Below are 25,581 nucleotides of genomic sequence, written 5' to 3'. Positions count from 1 at the left end.
GGAAGTACCGCCCCTCGCTTTCACCTCCGGACGTAAATCTGCCTTTTGGAGGAGGTGGGAGGTGGTTACTTCTTTTAAGTATTATTTTTAGTTGTAAACTTCAAAATGAGTGATTAGACCTTTGCCAGCGTCAGCCCAGGTACTAGTTACATATTTACTTTGGTGTTTCGAGTTGACCTTGTGGCTGCCCGGGGCGACCACGTGGGTAGCGGGACCAGCTACGGAGCAGTTCCCTGGCCGTATTCCTGCTACGAGGTGAGGTTGGTGTCACCCCGTCCCGGTGCGAGGTGATGACACCCCGTCTCAGGGCGCTGCAGGTTTGACCGTGAGGCAAGTTGAGAGTGTCTGGTCCGAGGCTAAGCTGTTAAACAGTTATCCCCCGGGTTGTGTCGACCGCTGTGAGTCTTCTGCGGACAGGGGTGATCCTCAGATCAGTGGGGCCGGAATACAGACCCTAAGAGTCTAAAATTTGGGGCTGTCTGAACTTTGACAAGCATCCACTCCAATAGGCACTCAAGTTGGAGAATCGCAGATCTTTTGAGTCCTGTCTGCGAATTAAAGGAAATTGCTTTAACATTATAACAGGCACAAGGACTTCGAATAGAGTGGTCGCCGAGCCCACTGAGAAGAATGGTTCGGAATCTGTGGCCTCACTCTAAATGACTAGGGCTCAAGTTTGCCTCAACCAGCAACTAGTTTCATGAGGGTAGGAACTCTGTTTTTTCATTTGCAGTAAAACGGATAAAAATAACTTATATACCTGCTCAGTAAGATTGCACTGAGTGACAGTGACAGTGCTCGCAGTTGGATCCTGTCAAACATTTTAAAAGTTTCCAGCACATTTAGCTCTTTGGTGGTGAACTGATGGATATGACCAAGGTTGCTGTGGCCCTGGCCAGTTGGCTTAATCGATTAGAGCGTGGTCCCCAAACACCAAGGTCGCATGTTCTACACCGGGTCAGGGCACATACGGGAAGCACCAATAAATGCACGGGCAAGTGGACCAACAAAATGAATGTTTCTCTTTCCCTTTCCTTCCTCTCTCTGTCTCTAAAGTCAGTAAAGAGAGAGAGAGAGAGAGACTAAGGTTGCTGGCAGTTTATATTGCCAGGGTAAAATAAAAATTTTAAATTAATATACTCAGTGTAGAATAAACACAAACATCTATCCAAAAAACACGTTTCAGCTATTTATTTTAAGACAAACAACTTAGGTGAGAATTAAAATATAAGAGAGAAAATACAGCCTGGTTCTCAGCGACTCTGCTTCTCCTCCCGTAGATCAGTGGTCCCCAACCCCCAGGCCGTGGACCGGTACTGGTCCGTGGGCCATTTGGTACCAGTCCGCAGAGAAAGAATAAGTAACTTACATTATTTACGTTTTATTTATATTTAAGTCTGAATGATGTTTTATTTTTTTTTAAATGACCAGATTCCCTCTGTTACATCCGTCTACGACTCACTCACTCTTGACAAGTATATTTAAAAATACCACAGTTTTTACGTTGGTCGCATAATTTTATTTTGTGCATTTATCTGTCTCACCCTAAAGGCCGGTCCGTGAAAATATTTTCTGACATTAAACCGGTCCATGGCCCAAAAAAGGTTGGGGACCACTGCCGTAGATGACTGCAAGGAGGGGCTTGAAATGCTAGAGCCCTGGAGCAACCTGGAGTCCCAGGAAAAACTACAACTCCCAGAAATCCCGGCCTCACAGGGGGCTGGAACAACGGTGCGTGGGCGGGACCTTCAGAGCAAGCTGGGCAATTCTGGAGCGAGGAACTTTTCGAGAAGTGGCGGGAGCCCCAGCTATGGAAGCCCCAGCTATGGAAGCCCCAGCTTTGGAAGCCTCAGCTATGGAAGCCCCAGCTATGGAAACCCCAGCTATGGAAGCCCCAGCTTTGGAAGCCTCAGCTATGGAAGCGCTGGAGAAGAAAGAGGTGCAGGTAACGGACACGAGCGGGCGTTTGCGGTCCCCTAGAACCGAAGACTTTGATACACCCGCCCCGCGGGCGGATCTCCTAGAGCGGCACTTGACTTACCCACCCTGCTGGCCCATCTTTTGTCCCGCCTTCATGTTTTGCGAGCCCCCCTCTGCTGGTACCGCCCTGGAAAGGGCCTCTCCCTTCCCCCAACTTTCCCAGCTTAGTCTTGGGCTTGAAGAGGATGAGGAGCCCCCTGTTACAAAATCCCTCCCAGCAGACTGAGTAGGACTTAACTCAAACCCATCTGCCAGCCAAGCGTCGCCGTTGGCTGCTGCTTCCTACTAGACTTTTCACTCCTGACCTGCTTTCCCGTCCCGTATCCCAACTTTAGGAGCCTCTGTGGGGCATATGTGTTGGGGACAACTCTTTTTTCACAGTTTACACATGTAATAATGCTTTAGCACTTGTATATTAACCTTTAAAGTTATTCGAGTGATGCAAGTTATTAGCCTATTGGCTGCTTTTGTAGCTTTGGGAAAGGATGGTTTGTTTTCTGGTAATTTTGTTGCTTGTGCTTTCTCACTTTTTATTTCCTGACATCTGGTATCTACTTAAAGACAAGTTAGAGCCTGACCAGGCGGTGGTGCAGTGGATAGAGCGTCGAACTGGGATGTGGAGGATGCAGGTTAGAGACCCCCAGGTCCCCAGCTTGGGCGCGGGCTCATCTGGTTTGAGCAAAGCTCACCTGCTTGGACCCTGGCTCTAACAAGGGGTTACTCAGTCTGCTGAAGGCCCATGGTCAAGGCACTTATGAGAAAGCAATCAATGAACAACTAAGGTGTCGCAACGTGCAATGAAAAACTAATAATTGATGCTTCTCATCTCTCTCTGTTCCTGTCTGTCCCTATCTATCCTTTTCTCTGACTCTCTCTGTCTCTGTTAAAAAAAAAAGAAAGAAAGAAATATAAAGACAAGTTAAAATGTGAAGTAAGTAGGATTCAGAGTATTCGTACAAAGCATTTTATTTGCTTTGATCACTTTTTAAGAAAATTGTATTGTTTGATTGACTGATTGATTGATTTGAGAGAGAGAAAAAACATTGATTTGTTGCTCATCCATCCATGCATTCATTGTGCCCTGACCCAGGGATGGAACCTGCAACCTTGGCATATAAGGAGGACGCTCCAACCAACTGAACTACCTGGCCAGAGTTGATCACTTCTTCGTATTATTTATTTTGTGTCATCACAATAAATAAGATATAACATTTGTCATCCTTTTAATGGTTAGGTTGCTGTATGGTTGAAAAAGATATTTGGAGATCATCCCATTCCACAATATGAGGTGAATCCACGGACCACAGAGATCTTATATCAGCTTTCAGAACGCAACAGGGTCCGGGACAGGGATGTCCACTTGGTAGTCGAGGACTTGAAACAGAAAGCAAGTGAATATGAATCAGAAGGTGAGATTAATCCCAGGGTTGGGAATGAGATCATTACTAGAGGTAACCAAATTTTATAACACTGAAGTGTACAAGATTACTTTAGAGTAGACTACTTTTTAGGTTTGGTTCTTCATTTTACCCAGATTTGTGTTTCATTCTGTTGTAGTAACTTACAGCATAAATTTCATTATAGCATATATTTTATTTGTGCTCTGATAGCAAAACAGGAAGTCTATAGGTGGTTGATTGGATAAATAAAACATAGTAAATCCATCCAATGGAATATTATTTAGCTATAAAAAGGAGTGAAGACTGATACATGATACAGCATGGATGAACCCTGAACTCATAATGCTAAGTAAGAGAAGCCAGTTACAAAGGATCACATATTATACGATATTCCATTTATATGAAATGTCCATAATAGACAAATGAATAGAGACAAAATATATATTGTTGGTTGCTAAGGCTTCATGGGTTGGGGAATTAGAAAATGATTACTAAGGAATTTGGGGGGTTTTTTGGGGGTGATGAAAAAGTTCTGAAATTGATTGTATTGATGGATGCACCACTCTGAATGTACTAAAAGCTGTTGAATTATATATACTTCAGGTGAGTGAATTGTATGACAAGTAAAAGATTTCAGCTAAACTGTTAAAAAAAATTAAACAAACATCTTAGTCACCATGGAACTCATATCTTTTCAGCCAAGCATCTTCAAGACCTTCTCATGGAGAGTGTGAATTTTTCCCCTGCCAATCTCTCTAGCACTGGTTCTAAATATCTGAATGCTTTGGTTGACAGTGCACTGGCCCTTGAAACAAAGGATACCTCACTAGCGAGGTAATTTTTGTGAGTTTTTTTTTAATGTGTTCATTTATTTATTTATTTAAGAGGAAGAGGAATGGGAAGAGAGAGAGAGGAAGAAATATTGATTGGTTGTTCCACTTATTTATGCATTCAGTGGTTTGTTTTGTATTTGCCCCAACCAGGGATCATACCTGCAACCTTGGTGTATAGAGATGATGCTCGAACCAACTGAGCTACCTGGCCAGAGCCTGTTACAGTTTTAATTTCTGCAATCATATATGCTATAAGGTCTTGCCGCAAAGACTTTTTGGCCTGACCAGGCGGTGGCGCAGTGGATAGAGCATTGGACTGGGATGTTGAAGGACCCAGGTTCGAGACCCCGAGGTCGCCAGCTTGAGCATGGGCTCATCTGGCTTGAGCAAAAACTCACCAGCTTGGACCCAGTGTCGCTGGCTTCAGCAAGGGGTTACCCAGTCTGCTGAAGGCCCGCAGTCAAGGCACATATGAGAAAGCAATCAATGAACAACTAAGAAGTCGCAACACTCATCGAAAAACTAATGATTGATGCTTCTCATCTGTCTCCATTCCTGTCTGTCTGTTCCTGTCTATCCCTCTGACTCTCTCTCTGTCTCTGTAAAAATAAAAAAATAAAAAAGACTTTTTGTTCCTCGGTTTAATTCTATGTAGGAAATTAACAATGAATGCCAAAAACACTGAATTTAATTAACCCTCATTATTGCTAGTGAGTATGTACAATTCAGATAAACTTGGTTAAATTTTAGTGTTTTCTTCTTCTAGGATTAAGTTTGTGAAGCTTGATTCTTATGTATATTTGGAAGGGTATTAGGTATCACTTACACTGTTTCTTATAAATATACAATAAGAAAAGCAATAGGCTAAATTATCTGGTTGAGCATAGTGAATTCTGTTTATATTCCTACCCTATTGGGTAGAGTGGGTTAAGAACTTTTATTCTTTGTTATAGGAATTTCACCTGGATAATATAACATTATCCTTGCAACAATCCGAAGAGGACACTGAAGTTCAGGAGAGGTGTTAAATAACTTCACTGAGCTAGTAAATGGCAAAGTTGACATTCGAACCCTGTCTGACTCCAAAGTCCATGTGACTTTCACTGTTGATCACATCCTAGCTAGGATAACTACTATAACTTACAGAAAACTGTACAGCTATTCTACTTCATTGCCAATATAAGAAATTGGAATTTATATACCTGCTCAAGAGTAGTATTTCGAGAATAAGAACATGAACATTGTGTGGCAGCAGACATCTAGACTTAAGTCAATCCGGCAGAAAGTAACTACTTGTTGTATGACATAGAGAGAGAGAGAGAGAGAGAGCAGTGGGAAAGCAGAGATGACTAGGATAGTGATGGCAATGAAGGACAGTCTCTGCTCATGGTCAAATAAGGGAGGTGGACACGTAAAACCAAAACACAGTGTGTCAGTGTGTGACACTGTACCTTAACAGGAATGTACGAGCTATAGCTAGGGCACAGAGAAAGGGGGAGTGAATTCCAGGATGGAAGTAAATTCTATTTGCGTTTTGAAGGACAAATGGGAATTTGCCAGCCAAAAAAGGGCTTTCCATGCCCTGGGAACAGCATGTACAAAATACAGAGAGGTGTGAAACAGCATGGTTATGGACAAATCTACATAGAGATAAAATCATTGTAAAAATTATTATTTTTACAAATATTGGAATATTATTGTCCTTGATTTCCATTTATGTGACCAGATCTTTTTTTCTTTTTTTTTTTAGTTTTCTCCCTGCAGTGAATGATTTGACCTCTGATCTTTTTCGTACCAAATGCAAAAATGAAGAAATCAAGCTTGAACTGGCAAAACTTGAGGAAAATTTAACTGCAAGTTTAGTATTAGAAAAATGTCTACAAGAGTGAGTAATTGAGTTGGAAGTGGTGACAATTTTTATTAAAAGGCAGTAATTGGACTTTATTATATTTAGTTTTTAAATCAATAGATATGATTTAAAACAATACACTAAGAAGTGAGGGGGGTCCATAAAATGTTCAAGTAGAAATGACGGGTCATTTTCTTACCTTTTGTCTTTTTCTTTTACAAATAACTTGGGTTTTATAATTTTCAAAATGTATGTGAATTTTTTACTTACAAACTATAGTGCAACAAAGTACATTATATTTTGTTGCTTTTTTTTTTTTACTAGTGCTCTGCTATCTCTTTTGTTTGTTTACTATCTCTCTTGATTTTCTGGACCTTTCTATGAATATTGACTGGGCATATACGAAGCATTGTGTCACATCACATTTAGGAGAGACGCCTTTTGGGACATCCATAATTCAAATTGGCTTTAGGGCACAGTATATTAAGTCACTTTTTTGAGCAGATTTACTTTATCCAAAGATAATTGGCATAATTAATCTTAAAATTATTTCATATGTTTTGAGAAAAGTCCCAAATGGCAACATGGAGGGGAGGAGGATGTGGAAGAATGCCCATTAACTAGTCTAGGGTATAAAATTTATGGTAGAAAATCCAGCAGGTATGTTATCTACTCTTGTCTAATCCAGAGTTGAATCCAAAAAGTAATAGAGTTTTTCTTTTTTAATAGTGATTTCACTGAGGAAAAGAAAATGTTTTCAATTTTACTTTTTAAAGGGATCTCAAGAAAGCCGAGTTGCATTTGTCTACAGAAAGAGCCAAAGCTGACCATCGTCTTCAGAACATGGACTTCCTAAAAGCGAAGTCAGAGGAGTTCAGACTTGGAATCAGAGCTGCCGAGGTATTTATGAAGGACTGAATAATGTTAGATCTCTTCATACGTCTTCTTGGCCCTCATCCTCATAGCTAGGCAATGTCAATATTCCCTTTTTACAGACGGGCACTGCAGAGAAGATAGGTAACTTGCCCGAGGTGACATAGCTACTTAGCAGTGGATCCAGATTCAAATGCAGACAGCCAGGCCCCGAAATTCGGTATCTTTTTTTTTTTTTTAAGCAAGAGAGAGAGACAAACACAGACAAGGGAGAGAGATGGAAAGCATCAACTGGTAGTTGTTGTAACACCTTAGTTGTTCATTGATTGCTTCTCATATGTGCCTTGATGGGAACAGGGAGGCTCTAAATGAGCCAGTGACCCCTTGCTCAAGCCAGCAACCTTGGGATTTAAGCCAGCTACCTTTGGACTCAAGCCAATAACTATGGAGTCATGTCTATGATCCCATGCTCAAGCTGGTGACCTACTCTCAAGCTGGCAACCTCGGGGTTTCAAACCTGGATCCTCAGCGTTCCGGGTCGTTGCTGTATCCACTTGCCACCACCTGATCAGGTCCGAAGCTCAGAATCTTAAGAAGCTCTGCACCCATCTTACCACACATCTGTGGCTGTGGAAATGATAGACGTGCAACATTAAAGTGTTCAGATGCATGGATAGTTTTTCTACTGTCATTTATAGCTTCTCTTTACAGGGTTATAGACTAAAGATATTTAGTGATGATCACTTTAGAAGTAAATTTTGTGTGTGTGTGTGTAACAGATAGGGACAGACAGGCAGGAAGGGAGAGAGATGAGAAGCATCAATTCTTCATTGTGGCACCTTAGCTGTTCATTGATTGCTTTCTCATATGTGCTTTGACTGGGGGGCTACAGCAGAATGAGTGACCCCTTTCTCAAGCCAGCGACCTTGGTCTACAAGCCAGCGACCCCGCGCTCAAGCTGGTGACCTCGGAGTTTCGAACCTGGGTCCTCTGCAACCCAGTTCGACTCTTGATCCACTGCACCACTGCCTGGTTAGGCTGAAAATAATTTTCTTAACTGAATTTCCCTTTATTTGTAATTGTAGGAGAAGCTTTCAGCCAGAGGCATGGACGCTTCTCTGTCTCATCAGTCACTAGTAGCTCTTTCAGAGGTGAGCTTATTGTAACTCAGTTTAACTTTCTTTAAAATCTTAGTGTACAATCTGCTTTTTCATTTTTTTCTTTTTATAGAGCTCTTATCACCATTGACCTGTTTTCTCTACCTCTGTACTTCATGTTCACTAGTATTTATATATTTTTTTTAATGGTTTAAAAATAGATTTTATTGTTGTTGTTTTTTTTTTTAAATTTTATTTTTTTAATGGGGTGACATCAATAAATCAGGATACATATATTCAAAGATAACAAGTCCAGGTTATTTTGTCGTTCAATTATGTTGCATACCCATCACCCAAAGTCAGATTGTCCTCTGTCACCTTCTATCTTGTTTTCTTTGTGCCCTTCCCCCTCCCCCTTTCCCTCTCCCATTCCCCCCTCCCCCCCATAACCACCACACTCTTATCAATGTCTCTTAGTTTCACTTTTATGTCCCACCTACGTATGGAATAATGGAGTTCCTGGTTTTTTCTGATTTACTTATTTCGCTTCGTATCATGTTATCAAGATCCCACCATTTTGCTGTAAATGTTCCGATGTCATCATTTCTTATGGCTGAGTAGTATTCCATAGTGTATATGTGCCACATCTTCTTTATCCAGTCATCTATTGACGGGCTTTTTGGTTGTTTCCATGTCCTGGCCACTGTGAACAATGCTGCAATAAACATGGGGCTGCATGTGTCTTTACCTATCAATGTTTCTGAGTTTTTGGGGTATATACCCAGTAGAGGGATTGCTGGGTCATAAGGTAGTTCTATTTTCAGTTTTTTGAGGAACCACCATACTTTCTTCCATAATGGTTGTACTACTTTACATTCCCACCAACAGTGTATGAGGGTTCCTTTTTCTCCACAGCCTCTCCAACATTTGCTATTACCTGTCTTGCTAATAATAGCTAATCGAACAGGTGTGAGGTGGTATCTCATTGCCGTTTTGATTTGCATTTCTCTAATAGCTAAAGAAGATGAGCATCTTTTCATATAAGTATTTATATTTTTATTCGTTGTTTAGCTCTATACATCCTCACATTTGTTTGGTTTTCTTTATCTGTTGTTCTACGTAGAAGCTCTTTGCTGGAGTCAGTTATACATTATTGATTTATTTATTAAACAAACTTCTTGGGGGACTATGTGCATCTAGGTCTTCCTCCTCCTCTTTTAGAGTACAGTAAACATGCAGGTCCCAAAACTCCTGTAGAAAGCAATTCTGGGTTTTTAGATAGTGTAAGGATTTAATCTATTTTGTTGGGAAGAGGGAGTAATAGGGGCTTTGTTTTATTTTAATACTCTTAAGACTTTTTTTTGTACTTTGAATTGTCAACTTGAGGTTTCAAAAATCAAAAAGATGTATTTGAGATTCTAATTGTTCCCTTATCTTTCAATTCCTCTTCCTCAATTATTTTGGGTTCCTGGACAGCATACTTAAATTCTATTTTGGTAAATGGGAATATAACTTTCCTATTTTAAGCATCTTATAAGGACTGTTTCCACTGAAAGCAAATTTGTCTGTTTATCTTTGAAGCTCTTTATTTGATCCGTTACTTAAAATATCCTAATTAACGCTTTCCTGTGTTTTATCCCAGAAACGGGCAGTATTTAGTTGCATTGTGAGTAGCCCTGTTACTCTGTGACTGTGTTCTTTTCATCCCCAGAAACTGGCGGAACTGAAACAACAGACTGTACCTTTGAAGAAAAAGCTGGAGTCCTATTTAGATTTAATGCCGGTAATTATTTCCATGAATTAAAAACAAGTTATCTTTTTTAATGCCTTCCCTAAAGGCACTAAATGATTATGAAAATAGTGAGCCCATGTTTAAGGATTTAAAGTTCAAGCTGAATTTCAATGGGTATAATCTCTATGAGATTTTTGACTTTTGAAAAGGATCATTGCTTTTTTTCCCTTGAGTCCTAATTGAGATAATGTAACCATTCCTTGTTTTGTTTTTCTTTAAAAGAATCCATCTCTTGCTCTGGTGAAAATTGAAGAAGCAAAGCGAGAATTAGTAAGTTCCATTTTTTCCTTCAGCTTTTAAAAAAGAAATAAAATAAGTGCTGATATAGCTAAAGCTCCCTTCATCCTTCTTTCTTCCCCCTCAAAGCTAAACCCCAGTCTTGAAGTCACTGTATCATTCTCATGCATCTTTTAATACTTTTGGTGCATATATATATATATATATATATATATCATTAATAAATGCAGAGTGGTCTTTTAAATTTTTGCTTAGATTTTCTTGGGTGGAAAGGGTGTGAGTGTGAGACATAGAATATTCTAAGCAAAAGGAATTGGCCAATGCACAAGTGCCAAAAATGGGGGACTTTTCCAAGCTTTGGCAAATGGGGTCCAGCTGCCTAGGAGTAGTCAATGGAAGACAGGACTAAAGAAGGGCAGTTGGTTTATGATGTAAAGGGCCTTGAATATAGAGAGGGTAGAGTTTGTAGGGGACCACTGAAAGTTGCTGTGTGTTTCCTTGTTCTTTAAGCCAAAGGGAAATGTGATCAAAACTATGTTTTTTGCTCAGACCAGTTATTTAGGAAGATGACTCTGGAATTAACTATAGGGTGGATTGAAGGAGGGGGAAAGAAAACTGCAGGAACCACTTGGCCTATTTAGGCCTGATGAGAAGTAACGAGAACAGTGGCTGTGAGAATAGAGAAGAGGTGATGTGAGAGATATTAGGGAAGTATATTGTTTAAGTGAAGGTCAGAAAAATCTACTCATGTATCATTATACTAATTTATCTCCCTAAAGGGGTTTCCCCCTCTTTAGCTGTTTATTAGAATCAAAATTCTGAAAACTTTTGGGATTGGGCAAGGGGGGAGATGTAAAAGCAAGGGAATGTCTGAAAACATTTAATATTTATATTTTTAAAAATTTCTGTTTTAATGTTTTCTTTTTTGTTTTTTTTATTTTAAATAACATTAGAAGCTAGAACATCCGTTTTATGTCCTTCTTCATAGAATTTCAACTGTTCCTTTTTTCCTTTAGGATACCCTTGAAGCTGAACTCACAAAGAAAGTAGACATGATGGAACTGTGACCAGAGCCAAGTAAACTGTCTACCTGAACAAACTAAATCAGACTTTGAAGACTTCTTTCCTCTTGACATCCCATGATAGTTTAATTTCTCTGTTTTTAGATGAGATAATGTCAGTCACTATTGATAGGATAGGGGTTTATGCTGTGTATTGCATTTTTGTACCCCAATACATAGTTTTTCATTTAAAGTATTGGTTTTTTTTGTTTGTTTGTTTTTTATTTATTCATTTTAGAGAGGAGAGAGAGAAGGGGGAGAGGAGCTGGAAGCATCAACTCCCATATGTGCCTTGACTAGGCAAGCCCAGGGTTTCAAACCGGCGACCTCAGCATTTCCAGGTGGACGCTTTATCCACTGTCCCACCACAGGTCAGGCAAAGTATTGGTTTTCGGCCCTGGCTGGTTGGCTCAGCAGTAGAACTGGCATGTGGAATGGGTTCAGTTTCCGGCCAGGGCACACAGGAGAAGCGTCCATCTGCTTCTCCACTCCTCCCCCTCTCCTTTCTCTCTATCTCTCTCTTCCCGTCCGCAGCCAAGGCTCCATTGGAGCAAAGTTGACCTGGGTGCGGAGGATGGCTCCATGACCTCCACCTCAGGCGCTAGAATGTCTCCAGTTGCAGCAGAGCAAAATCCCAGATGGGCCGAGAGTATCGCCCCCTGGTGGGCTTGCCGGGCGGATCCCAGTCAGGCGCATGCGGGAGTCTGTCTCTCTGTGTCGTTGCCCCATCGCCCGTCGCCCCCCCCCCCTCACTTCGGAAAATAAATAATAAATGTTGGTTTTCTGTGTTGGTGTTTTGGTGTCCTTCAGTAGTTCTGTTAGGTGAATGTTACGGCAGCTGCTCTGTAGGCACTCACTGGATCAGGTAAGTGAAAGATTCTGTAGCTCCAGTTGTGTTCCTCCCACTCTTCCTTCTCCAGGGGTTTGTTTTCTAATCAGCTCACCTCCAAATGTTAACACATGCAGCAATTTAGTTTATGAAAAAGATGGCTTTTTTTTTTTTAATTTTTTTTTTTAATTTTTTTACAAACCCTTGTGTCGAGGGCTGACTTTCAACAGATCGCAGCGAGGGAGCTGCTCTGCTATGTACAAAACCCCGACCCAGAAGCAGGTCGTCTAGGAATGGTTTAGCACCAGGTTCCCCATGAACGTGCACTGCGTGACGGGTAAGGGGGCGGCCCCCTTTCCGGCCACGCCCCATTTTCCAGGAAGGGGGGGGGGCTCTCCGCACTGATGTCCCCACGTGGCAGAGCACGCCGCACCACGTGGGGGTGAGCACGCGGCCTGCCTACAGCGGGAGGGCTATCCGAGGCGCTGCCCTGTCGTTCCGCCTGGGCGGGATTCTGACATAGAGGCATTCAGTCATAATCCCACAGAAAAGGATGGCTTTTAAAATCAGTAGTAGAGCCTGACCAGGCACAGTGGATAGAGCATTGGACTGGGATGCGTAGAACCCAGGTTTGAAACAGGTCGCCGGCTTGAGCGCAGGCTCATCCAGCTTGAGCATGGGCTCACCAGCTTGAGTGCAGGGTCGCTGTCTTGAGCGTGGGATCATAGACATGACCCCATAGTCACTTGCTTGAGCCCAAAGGTGACTGGCTTGAAGTCCAAGGTCGCTGGCTTGAGCCCAAAGTCACTGGCTTAAGCAAGGGGTCACTCGATCTGCTGTAGCCCCCTGGTCGAGGCACATATGAGAAAGCAAACAATGAAAACTAAGGTGTCACAATGAAGAATTGATGCTTCTTATCTCTGTCTGGTTGTCCCTGGTTGTCCCTATCTCCGTCTCTGTAAAAAATAAGTACAAAAAAATCATGGAGGAGTTATATTTTATTTATTTTTATTTTCTAAGAAAAATTTGCGCGAACGCAGTCCCCCACTACCACAAATTGTGCAGTCAAGTTTCCCACATTTGGGGAAATCACAGGGGTCAGCACATCCGGAGTGCAATGGATAAGCCTCGCCCTGGGAAAAGCACCTTTGTGATCATGGTATCTCCCCTGCCAGGTAAGTCATGGAGGAGTTTTAATGATTGATTTTTAAATAATCACAGAGTCAGAAATATACAACAAAAATCCAGGAACCATAAATGAAATGATTGAAATGTTGAAAATTTTGAAATATTAAAAATTCCTGCATGGCAGGATCTTTCATGGATATGATGAATGTGGTACAGGGAAGAAGGAAGAGAACTTTTTCACTGTACCTTTTTGTATTTAAAAAAATTTTAGGCCCTAGCCCTGGCCGGTTGGCTCAGCGGTAGAGCGTCGGCCTAGCGAGCGGAGGACCCGGGTTCGATTCCCGGCCAGGGCACACAGGAGAAGCGCCCATTTGCTTCTCCACCCCTCCGCCGCGCTTTCCTCTCTGTCTCTCTCTTCCCCTCCCGCAGCCAAGGCTCCATTGGAGCAAAGATGGCCCGGGCACTGGGGATGGCTCTGTGGCCTCTGCCTCAGGCACTAGAGTGGCTCTGGTCGCAACATGGCGACGCCCAGGATGGGCAGAGCATCGCCCCCTGGTGGGCAGAGCGTCGCCCCTGGTGGGCGTGCTGGGTGGATCCCGGTCTGGCGCATGCGAGAGTCTGTCTGACTGTCTCTCCCTGTTTCCAGCTTCAGAAAAATGAAAAAAAAAAAAAAAATTTTAGGCCCTGGCCGGTTGGCTCAGTGGTAGAGCGTCGGCCTGGCATGCAGGAGTCCTGGGTTCGATTCCCGGCCAGGGCACACAAGAGAAGCACCCATCTGCTTCTCCACCCCTCCCCCTCTCCTTCCTGTCTGTCTCTTCCCCTCCCACAGCCAAGGCTCCATTGGAGCAAGGTTGGCCCGGGCGCTGAGGATGGCTCCATGGCCTCTGCCTAGGGCGCTAGAATGGCTCTGGTTGCAGCAGAGCAATGCCACAGATGGGCAGAGCATCACCCCCTGGTGGGCATGCTGGGTGGATCCTGGTCGGGTGCATGTAGGAGTCTGTCTGACTGCCTTCCCATTTCCAACTTCAGAAAAATACAAAAAAAAAATTTTTTTTATATCATGCCTGACCAGGCAGTGGCGTGGTGGATAGAGCATTGGACTAGGATGCAGAGGACCCAGGTTCGAGACCCCAAGGTTGCCAGCTTGAGCACGGGCTCATCTGATTTGAGCAAGGCTCACCAGCTTAAGCCCAAGGCCGCTGGCTCAAGCAAGGGATCACTAGGTCTGCTGTAGCCCCCCCCACCCCAGTCAAGGCACATATGAGAAATCAATCAATGAACAACTAAGGAGCTGCAATGAAGAATTGAATTGATGGTTCTTACCTGCATTCTGGTCTGTCTGTCCCTATCTGTCCCTCTCTCTGACTTTCTCTATCTCTGCCACAAAAAAAAAAAAAAAAAAAAAAAAATTATATTGTGATTAAGAAGCAATCAGTTTTTTTAAAATTACCTAAATGAACTTAAAATTTCTCTTCCTCTCCACAAATATACAAATTACAAAAAAGTAAAATGTGTATTTTAATTTTTGAAACTGTCCACATTCTTGAGCCATTTCGGTATTGTGGTTTGGCTTTTCTTAATTGACAGGAGCTCCTTGTATATTAGCTAAATTAATCTTTTGTGATTTGACTTGTAAATCTTTTTCCAAGTTTGTCACTTAAAGTCTTTTGACTTAATTGTAGGGCTTTAGATAAGGCAGCCTGGTAGATTGATTGTGGAAATGGCCACAATAACTCCCCCACCCCTTCGCACCCACCCTTTTTATACTGACTACACCCCTTGACCATGGAGTCTCTTGTCTCCAGCTCTTACACCTGGCGTGGCGCTATAGTTTGTTTTGGTCCATGATACAATAGCAAATGGGACAAAAGCCCAGAATTAAAACCTGCTTGTGCGTTGGAAATTGCCTCTCTTACTGCTTTGGAATGTTGAGGCTATCATGTGAAAAACCGTAGGGAAATCTATTAGAAGATGAAAAATGTGTGGAGCACAGATGAGTAATCCCAGCTGAACCTGCCCCCATCCTAAGACCAAACAGGCTGCCTACTGCCAGATGTGCAGAGGAGGCCTTCTTAGACTGTCCATCCCCAGATGTGCAAAGGAGGCCTTCTTAGACTGTCCATCCCCAGATGTGCAAAGGAGGCCTTCTTAGACTGTCCATCCCCAGATGTGCAAAGGAGGCCTTCTTAGACTGTCCATCCCCAGATGAGTCATCAGCAGACTTCAGGGATAAATCGAGCATAGGCCAAAAGCCCACAGAGTCAAACCGTGGAATTAAAAAAAAAAAAAAAAAAAAAGCAATTGTTCTTTGAAGCTTATTTCAACTTTTGGGCTGGCTGTTATCTGCAGTAGCTAATTGATTAAAGTGGTTTTTGAAATTCGCCTGACCTGTGGTGGTGCAGTGGATGGAGCGTCAACCTGGAACTCTTGAGGTCTTCAGTTCGAAACCCTGGTTTTCCTGGTCAGGGCACATATGGGAGTTGATGCTTTCTGCTCCTCCTCCCCTTCTCTCTCTCTCCTCTCTAAAATGAATAAATAAAATCTTTAAAAAAAAAATAAAGTGGTTTTTAATGTTTTGGGGTTTTTTTTGTATTTTTCTGAAATTGGAAATGGGAGGCAGTCAGACAGACTCCCGCATCGCCCGACCGGGATCCACCCTGCACGCCCACCAGGGGGCGATGCTCTGCCCATCTGGGGCATCGCTCTGTTGCAACCAGAGCCATTCTAGCGCCTGAGGCAGAGGCCACAGAGCCATCCTCAGCGCCTGGGCCAACTTTGCTCCAATGGAACCTTGGCTGCAGGAGGGGAAGAGAGAGACAGAGAGGAAGGAGAGGGGGAGGAGTGGAGAAGCAGATGGGTGCTTCTCCTGTGTGCACTAGCCAGGAATCGAACCCGGGACTCCTGCATGCCAGGCCGATGCTCTACGACTGAGCCAACCGGCCAGGGTCAAAAATAAAGTGGTTTTTGAAATTAATGTTCAGCTCTGGCCAGGCAGCTCAGTTGGTTAGAGCATCATCCCAATATGCCAAGGTTGTGGGTTCAGTCCCCAGTCAGGGCACATGTAAGAATCAACCAATGAATGTAAAAATAAATGGGACAACAAATCAATGTTTCTCTCAAATCAATAAACTTAAAAAATTTTTTAATAATGTTCAAATAAAGAAGTAAAAAATGTACAAAAAAAGAATTATAAACCTGGGATCAGCATAATTTTATAAAACTGGTTATATTAAATATAAGTGAGAAGGTGATTTAGTTAAAAGACAAAGATTGTAAGAACTATGTTTTTAGAAAACTTCCAGGTATAGGCTGTATGTGAGAGAAATATCTTAAAAGCAAGGAAAGGTAGATCTGCAGTCATAGTGGATAGATCTTATACTTCTCTCAGTAACTGATAGAACAGGTGGAAAATAATCAGCAAGGATACAGAATAAACAACACAACACACTTGATCTAACGGTGTGTAAAGAATCCTATACCAAAGTGCCACAGGATGCCTGTTCTTTTCAAATGCATTCAGGACATTTACAAAACTTGTCCCATAGGGGGCAGTAAAGGAAATCTCAGCCACTACGAAAGGACTGAAATCGTGCATAGCAGGTTCTCTCACCACAGTGCAATTAGATAAAAATAAATAATTGAAAATGTGTGTGTTCAGAATTTAAGAAATACATTATAAATAACCTATGAGTCAAATTATAGTATGAATTTAAAAATATTTAGAACTGAACAATAATGAAAATTCTATGTATTGAACTTGTAGATTTTTGCTTTCAGCCATGATGGAGTCAGTGATCAGATTGACTGTCTTGCTTTAAACAAAAACAAAAAATAGGTAACTACAGGCTTCAGACATTGAATAACAAAGAAGCACAGGAAATTAATTCATAAGAGAACAGAAACAATGAGTATGACCTATACTTTTAGATAATATTTTATCGATGTTAGATTTCCTGAATTTGATCATTTCGCTGTGATTATTTGAGGCCTATGATTGCCAATCTTGCTCCCTGATAGGGTTTCTAGCCCATAGCTCAGGGAGGAAGAAGTCAAGCAGCCTGGCAGTCTTACCTAGTTGAGGAGAAAGAAATGAGAATTTGAGGAAAGCAAAGTAAAATTTGAGAGACAAAACCTGAAGTGCTCTGGAGATTTGCAGAGGTGTTTTCTCGAGTCTGGCTGAACTAACGATTTGCGTATACACATGAGACCACCTGAAGCCAGTGAAAAAACCACTGGAAAACAGGCAGGCAAAGGGCTGGGACTATTTCACGTTCCCAGGAGCCACAGTGACCCACTTTCTATGACAGAACACTGACTAGGGTTTTCAGAAGGATATTCGCCTCAGTAGCAGTGCCAGTGGGCGTGACTGTTGTGTTCCAATAAAATTCATTACACAAACAAAATGGCAAGTCAGATTTGGCTCCCAGGCAGCAGTTTGCCAACTCCTGTCCCACAATAATAGCCACAAAACTAAAAGTAGGGTAGCTAATAAGCCGATAGTGAAGATAAAATGAAAGGGCGAGAAGTGCTCAGTCCAAGAAAAGGCAAGAAATGAGAGAGGGAAAGGAACTAAGAGGAGACGAGACAAATGTAAAACAAATAAGATGGTAGATTTGCACAAAATCGTATCAATGATCACATTTTAAAAAATCACATTAAATGTAGATAGTTTAAACACTAAAAGGGAGAGACTAAAAGGTCACTGTCCTTTACCCAAAATTCTGCCATGTGGGAGGGGCAGTACTGTCCACAGACTTGCCTTGTCTATACTAAATTAAGAACTCATGACCTAGGCAGGGACTTATGTTACCAGCAGAATGGAATTAGCTATTACAGCTTATGCTCCTTGGGAAGGATGTGAAGCTGGATATTGGGAAGAAGTGCAGCATGAATGAAAAGATATTCCTCACCAAAATGTGTCTGAAGCTATTTTCAGAGTATGCAGGATTGTGTGTGGCTGTCCTTGAAGCCTGTTTGGTTGCCAGGGGAAATTTTTCTTGTGAGTTATCACCAGAGCACATGAGAGATGGCTCATCATAGTCTGGCAATGGCCCTGTGCCTGAACTGCTAATGTCCTGGCTTTGATGAGACATCACCCAAAGAGGCCACTGCCAGCTTTATTTAGTACTCTGATGAGGCAAGGACCACTTCTGATCTCAGCACAGCTTCCTCACACATGGAGCAGCTATATATTTTTAGGTTTCTCTTTCAGTGCCCAGCTCTCATACCTACAGTTTTCTTTAAATTCTGTAGCAGCATCTGTGGGCTGACAGCCTGCCTTTCTAAATGGAGAGACTTTCTCTGCACCTCTTCAGGATCCAGATTTTCGAAAGCTTGTTCAGACACTGAGCATGAAACCTAGCTCTTATGCTCCCTAGCAATGTGACCTTAAAGACATCGTTTAACCTCTCAGCTGTCGAGTGGATATAATAGTTGCCCTACCTCCTTTATCATTCATTCATTCATACACTTATTTATTAAAGACTATGTGTTAAGTAGTGTGACCACTTTATTTATTTATTTTTAATATTTATTATTTACTAATTTTACAGAGGGGGGAGAGAGGGAGAAATAGAGAGAGAGAGAGTGTGTGTGTGAGAGAGAGAGAGAGAGAGAGAGAAGAACAGAAAGCATCAACTCCTATATGTGCCCTGATCACACAGGGTTTCGAACTGGCAACCTCAACGTTCCACATCGACACTTTATCCACTACGCCACCACAGGTCAGGCATAGTGTGACCACTTTAAAGATAATAAGAATTTCCCCTCAACCTCAGAGAGGCGATTTATAAATTCACAGAATATCAGACTGAAAGGGATTGTCCAGTCCAAATTTGAGCCTTATAAACAAGAAAACTGAGACCCAAAGGAGTAAGACTGCCCAGATGTTATACCCTGGCACTGATCTTGTCAGGATTGGAACCCAGATACCTAACGTAAACATTTTTTCATTACAACATCTGCTTTTGGCTAACCTGTAATAAAGTCTCACTCTCCTTAGTTAACCTTTAAGTGACTGACTGTAAAAATCTAGACGGGATGTTCAAGCTCCTCAGAAAAAAAAAGCACCTTAAAAAAACACCCCCCCAAACTGCAAATTACTTTTAACCAGAAAAGTAATAACTGCTTATTGTAAATAGTTGTGATTATTCAAAAGTATATAAAATTTTAAAATCTAAATGTTCTTCTACCCCAGCCTTAATTCTACCTCCCAAGTATAATTCCTAGAGTGAATCTTTCCAGACTGTAATAAATGCACACCCAGCATGGACACATATTTATATTCTTTATAACACTGTGTAGTATTTCAACATGTATATTTTTTATACTTCATGACTTTAGATGGTCTCCAATTCAAAATACCTTTTTTTGAGGCAGAGAGTGAGAGAGAGAGAGAGAGAGTACGGAGGGGGGAAAGGAGCAAGAGAGAAAGAAGAAGCATTGTAGAGCTAAGGGCTTCAGTTTCTTGCAAGCCAGGGGTCCCCAAACTTTTTACACAGGGGGCCAGTTCACTGTCCCTCAGACCATTGGAGGGCCGGACTATAAAAAAACTATTAACAAATCCCTATGCACACTGCACATACCTTATTTTAAAGTAAAAAAACAAAATGGGAACAAATACAATATTTAAAATAAAGAAGTAAATTTAAATCAACAAACTGACCGGTATTTCAATGGGAACTATGCTCCCCTCACTGACCACCAATGAAAGAGGTGCCCCTTCCGCAAGTGTGGCGGGGGCCAGATAAATGGCTTCAGGGGCCACATGCAGCCCACGGGCCATAGTTTGGGGACCCCCATTGCAAGCTATTAGCTGAGACTGCCCTCAGCTGCTAGTAGCCACCCACACCCCCCTTACATGATGAGATTCCCTAAAGCCACTTCTCAAAGCCAGACTTCAATAAGACAGGCACCATCTTATGTAACATAATCGTGTAATCTTACAGTTCACATATACTCACACACCTATAATCATGCACATATTGTCACTTTGACCTTATTCTTTTTTTCTAAGACTTTATTCATTTTAGAGAGTGGGAAGAGAGAGAGAACAAGAGAGAGAGAGAGAGAGAGAGAGAGAGAATAGAGTGGAGGAGCAGGAAGAATCAACTCCCATATGTGCCTTGCTTGCCTGGGCAAACCCAGGGTTTTGAACTGGCAACCTCAGTGTTCCAAGTCAATGCTTTATCCACTGTGCCACCACAGGTCAGGCACTTTGGCCTTATTCTATTTGTTAGAAGCAAGGCAGAGACCCTGCCTAACCCCCAAGGGTGGATCATACAAGGGCATGAACACTGAGAAACAAGTATGATGGGGGACCACCATAAGAATCTGTCCTTCACACATTACTTTTTATGAGAAGTCACCTCTCCAGCTTAACACTGTTCATTTGAAAGTGTATTTTTTTCTGTGGCTGTTATTGAGATTTTTCTCTTTAATTTTTGGTTTTCAGTAATGCAAGGAGGTTCTAGGTGTGTTTTTCTTTGAGCTTTCTCCTAATAAAATTTCTTGTATTAAAGGGTTGGTATTCACAATCTATTTGGGAAAGTCCAGCCATTGTGTCTTCAAGTGTTGCTTCTGGTTCATTCTCCCCTCCCTTTCTGGTACTTCCCAGTTACCTAGATGTTTAACTTTCTTGCTGTACCCTATAGATCTCTTATTCTCTTTTCTGTATTTTCTATACTCTTTCTCCTTCATTTTTTTCTCATCTCTTTTTCTCTTCTTCAGTCTGGACATTTTTACTGATTTATCTTCCAAATCACCAATCATATTATGGTTCAGATGCTGTTAGAACACCTGCATTTATTTATTTTTTTATTTATTGATTTTTAGAGGGGGAGAGAGAGAGAGAGAGAGAGAGAGAGAGAGAGAGAGAGAGAAAGAGAGAGAGAGAGAGAGAGAGAAAGGGGAGGAGCAGGAAGCATCAACTCCCATATGTGCCTTGACCGGGCAAGCCCAAGGTTTTGAACCGGCAACCTCAGTGTTCCAGGTCAACGCTTTATCCCACTGCGCCACCACAGGTCAGGCCATTTATTTTTTTTTAAACAGATAAAAACATTGATCTGTTCCTGTATGTGCCCTGAGTGGGGATCAAACCTGTAACCTTCATGTTTCAGGACGATGTTAGATTCAGGGAGTACTGACATGCTGGGGCTGCCAAGAGTGTACAAGGTCCCTGTGACGCTGAGAACAAAGAGTTCAGCAACATCCTGCATTGAGTCAGAGACCCTTATCAGAAGTTTATGTTTGAAATTCTCCACTGAGTAATACCCCCCCTGTAACTGCGCACGACCTCCCTAGCCAATGACTAACAGCCACATCAGCTTCTGTATGAACCGCTTGCTTGCTACGCTATAAAAACCCCTAGACTGTAGGCGCTCGGTGTGACTGCCACCTGAGCTCACCCCTGCGCAGGTTTGTTTGTTTGTTTGTTTTTTCTTTTTCTCTTGGCCATAAAACTTTGTCTGAAACTCTCCAAACGTCTCCAGTGTTTGTTTTACCTGGCGAGTGCAATAGACAACACTCTAACCAAGGCAGAACATCTGCATTCTTAAGTTCAGTTATTGTATTTTTCAGTTTATAGTTTCCATTTTGGTTTTTTTTCCCACTTTGTTCTTTTATACATACATTGCTTCCAAGTATCTGGTGGAATTCTCCATATTTTATCTTCTTGAACACATTAATTACTTATTGTAAAGCCCATGTCTGACAACTCAGATACCTTTATTTCCTGTGGGTCTGCTGCTATTTCCCTTTTTTTTTTTTTTTTTTTTTTGCTTTTGCTTGGTTCTGTCTCCTGGCATGGTAATTTTTTTGACTGGACACCAGACACTGAATATGAAATACTGGAGAGCTTCTAGATCAGTGGCTCTGAACACAATGCATCAGGATCCCCTGGGAACTTGTTACAAATGAGACTTCTTGGTCCTATCCCAGACCTGCTGAACAGGTCCCAGCAATCTGTGTTTTAACAAGCCCTCCAGGTCATTTAGAGGCATGTTCAAGTTTAATTTTTAATTTTTTTTTTTTTAATAAAGTAGTTTACTCCACACTAAATTTTTTTTTAATTTTATTTATTTATTTATTCATTTTAGAGAGGAGAGGGAGAGAGAGAGGAGAGCTAGAGAGAGAGAAGGGGGGGAGGAGATGGAAGCATCAACTCCCATATGTGCCTTGACCAGGCAAGCCCTGGGTTTCGAACCGGCGACCTCAGCATTTCCAGGTCGACGCTTTTATCCACTGTGCCACCACAGGTCAGGCCGCATGTTCAAGTTTAAAGACCACTGCACTCTATGATGTCATCTTCTTTCAGAGAGGATATTTCTTTAACTTTGGGCAGGCACTTTGAATAGAAGCATGGACTGAGCTTACTTCTCAGTCTAGTCCTTCAAGCTGCCTTCTCTGTGGTGACCCCTGAATTCCCAGGTTTATCTCCCCGGCACTCTGAGACTGGTGATTCCGGGGCTCAGTCCTCTCTACTTCTTGACCTCTTGACCTTAAGGAGAAGAAACAATTCAGACTGTTGACTTCACTTCTCTGTGCTTGCTTGCTTTCTGGGATCTTGGCATTTCAATCTCTGACTGCTTTTCTAGTTTTTTAAAACTCCAGATTTTTCTTTCCAGTGCACTGAGACCACGGAAAGCTTTGCCAGATGCTTACTTCTTGGCAACCAGTTTTCAGCTTCTGTGTTCCATGCCATTTATGACTCAGCACATTCCTCAGAGGGGAAGACCCTCCTCAGCTGCTAGAGTTTCCTTTCTCTCTGGAATCTTGGCTCCTTGGATTCTGGCAGCCTGGGAAGGTCTCTGGTGCCTTCAAACAGAATTTTCTCTTTTTCTTTTTCTAGCCTTTTTAGCTGTTATCAGCAAAAGGATTAATGCACCACATAGGCCTGTATTTATACTTAGATTTCTCTGTACCATCTTACCATGTTTGAAGTTTACCACTTTTGTTCACTAGGAAGTGAGTGCTGTACGGCCAATAGTCGCCACCATTGTGGCCATTCACATTCAGGTTCTCATTGAGTTCGAGCAGACGAAGCCAAAAAAATGGTGGTCCATTCCTTCATTCAAGTCTCACACTGGCCGATAAGAAACACACAGGGAAAACACTTCCCTCTTCATTCAGAGTTCACAAAGGTACTAACACATTCTCCGGTTCCACACCCAGGAGATTCTTCTCTGGTTCCTCCTAGAATCAAAAGCCTCACCAGTCCCAAAGCCCCTTGCCTCTGGTTCCCCATCTGCCAACATGGCCTCTTACTCTGCAAAACTGGCTTCTCTCTCCTTCCCTGCCATCTTGGCTTCTTTCTCCTTCTTCTCTTTCCTCTCCTTTCTTTTTAAAACTTTTCTGGCTCAAAAACCTCTCCTCCAGCAAACATTAGCATAACAATGGACCTTCCCAAGTAGGAAGGTAATTTCCAATTTCACAGATCACATACCTGGCGCTGTCCAGCACCATTTTTAACAATAAAAGTGAGCAAACGAAAAAAATACAAATTTTACAAACTCATTTGCCCAACAAGTGCCATTGCACAACCATGTTACCAATCAGATAGGTAGTTATAACTGACTTACAGACCTCAGCAACACTGGATATATAAAGTGCAAATACTGTAATTCATGTTTTATTGTTTGCATGGGAAGCAGGTAATAACACATTCATTCAGGTCAATACTAGGTAGATGGAGACTTACCTAGGAAAACCTCCACACTTTTGGTTCATCTAATAGAATCATTGCACAAGGAAGAAATTCTGAAAGGGAGGTATCCAGTCTCACTCTCTGATCAACAGTATCTACTTGGAATAAAATGGATTTCTCAGGAAAAGTTATGAAGTGGGGGTATGACTAGAGGCCTCTAGAGGGCCTCCAATGACCCCTGCCTTCTGGTATTGTCTTCTTTGTCTAAACCCCTCACCTTGAGTATGGGCTGAGCTTATTGATTTCTTTGTTACAAATAGAACTCAAAGGACATAGGTATACTAAACCTTTCTTTGTTGTTTATTTGAAATTCAAATTTAACTGGGCATCTTGTATTTTCATTTGCTAAACTGGCAACCAGTGTGTATTCTCAACATGAATGTTTTCTTTAAGTTAGAATTCCAATTATGAGCAGCCAATGCTATGGAAATCTTGACAACAAGGTCACAATTTTGGTCATTAATGCAGCTGAAAAGTGGAAAGAAATAGGTTTTGAGCTCAGCTGTTTATTGACTTCCTTTACTGTTCAGTTGATTCTCTTGGCTTTTCCAGATATACTAATAATGATAGATTTACTTCCTCCTTATCAATTTTTTTCTCAGGAGGTACTATCATGTTATGGTAACGCTGGTGTGGAATGACAATAAATGTTACAGTCATTATTGTTGTACAACAAACTATCCCCAAACTGGCATAAAACAATCACAGATTCTGTAGGTGAGGCATCTGGACAGGGCACAGGGGACATGGCTTCTCTTTGCTTCTTTATATCTGGTGCTTCAAGTTGGGAACATTTAAAGGCTGGAGCTGATTCAATAGCTGATGGGATAGAATCATCAGGTGATGTCTTCACTCACATGCCAGACAGTTTTTTGTTGCCTGTTGGCTAGAGTCTCAGTTAGCCTATGGGCTTCTGGCTAAAACACTTGCATGTGACCCTTCTGAGTGGTCTTTCCATGTTGGCTAACTTGTGCTTTTCTCAACATGGTGGCTGGCTTTTAAGAGTGAACATCTCAACAGAGCAAGGTAGACATATACAGCATTATTATGATCTAACCTTAAAAGTCGCAAAGCATCACTTCTGTCATATTATATCAGTTGTCACGAAAGTCCGCCCACAGAGTGGAGGAATAGGATGGAGACTCCCCACCCAGTGCGTGAATTGTCAGAACTGCACTGTAAAAATGCAGTCTGCCCCAAACAACAGCCTGTGTGTTCCTGAGCTGAGTGGAAATTCTTCTACTAAAGGGGCTTTACCCTTAAGCCTGGCTTCAGAATTATGTATTTATCATGTCAAGTAAGTCACTCAATTCTGGTTTTATTGAGTTTTTTTTTCTTTTTTTTTTTTTTTCATTTTAGAGAGGAGAGGGAGAGACAGAGAAAGAGAGAGAGAGAGGACAGAGAGAGAGAGAAGGGGGGAGGAGCTGGAAGCATCCACTCCCATATGTGCCTTGACCAGGCAAGCCCAGGGTTTCGAACCGGCGACCTCAGCATTTCCAGGTCGACGCTTTATCCACTGTGCCACCGCAGGTCAGGCCAGAGTTTTGTTTTTTTCGTTTTTTTCTTTTTTTTAAAATTAATTTTATTTATTTATTCATTTTAGAGGAGAGAGAGAGAGAGAGAGAGAGAGAAGGGGGGGAGGAGCAGGAAGCTTCAACTCCCATATGTGCCTTGACTGGGCAAGGCCAGGGTTTTGAACCGGCGACCTCAGCATTCCAGGTCGATGCTTTATCCACTGCGCCACCACAGGTCAGGCTGATTTTATTGAGTTTTGAAAATGAATAGATGGTGAATTTTTCA

At 42.0% G+C, this 25,581-nt stretch overlaps 1 protein-coding gene and 1 non-coding gene across 10 annotated transcripts; one reads left to right on the top strand and one right to left on the bottom strand.

Annotated features, from left to right (window-relative positions):
• The first annotated feature begins 31 nt into the window (after positions 1–31).
• HAUS1 (HAUS augmin like complex subunit 1) lies at positions 32–11,740 on the top strand. 9 transcript variants are annotated; one of them, XM_066352195.1, is made up of 10 exons: positions 32–54; positions 586–706; positions 1,552–1,945; positions 4,079–4,214; positions 5,964–6,098; positions 6,839–6,962; positions 8,021–8,086; positions 9,744–9,815; positions 10,047–10,094; positions 11,078–11,740. In XM_066352195.1, the coding sequence occupies exons 3-10, from the start codon at positions 1,591–1,593 to the stop codon at positions 11,126–11,128; spliced, it is 987 nt and encodes a 328-aa protein (XP_066208292.1). In that variant the 5' UTR covers positions 32–54; positions 586–706; positions 1,552–1,590; the 3' UTR covers positions 11,129–11,740. The 9 variants fall into 9 exon arrangements, with proteins under 9 accessions (XP_066208292.1, XP_066208286.1, XP_066208287.1 ...); XM_066352189.1 differs by having other exon boundaries at positions 43–255; XM_066352193.1 differs by having other exon boundaries at positions 50–139.
• A 1,230-nt stretch (positions 11,741–12,970) lies between these two features.
• Positions 12,971–13,134, bottom strand: LOC136383679 (U1 spliceosomal RNA). The gene has a single exon (XR_010747487.1). It is a non-coding gene; the product is annotated as a U1 spliceosomal RNA (small nuclear RNA).
• Positions 13,135–25,581: the final 12,447 nt, after the last annotated feature.

The sequence above is a fragment of the Saccopteryx leptura genome, chromosome 11 (genome assembly GCF_036850995.1).
Source record: "Saccopteryx leptura isolate mSacLep1 chromosome 11, mSacLep1_pri_phased_curated, whole genome shotgun sequence".
Taxonomy (NCBI): domain Eukaryota; kingdom Metazoa; phylum Chordata; class Mammalia; order Chiroptera; family Emballonuridae; genus Saccopteryx; species Saccopteryx leptura.
Note: the sequence above shows the minus strand (reverse complement) of the source record. Positions and strands in the feature narration are given on the sequence as shown.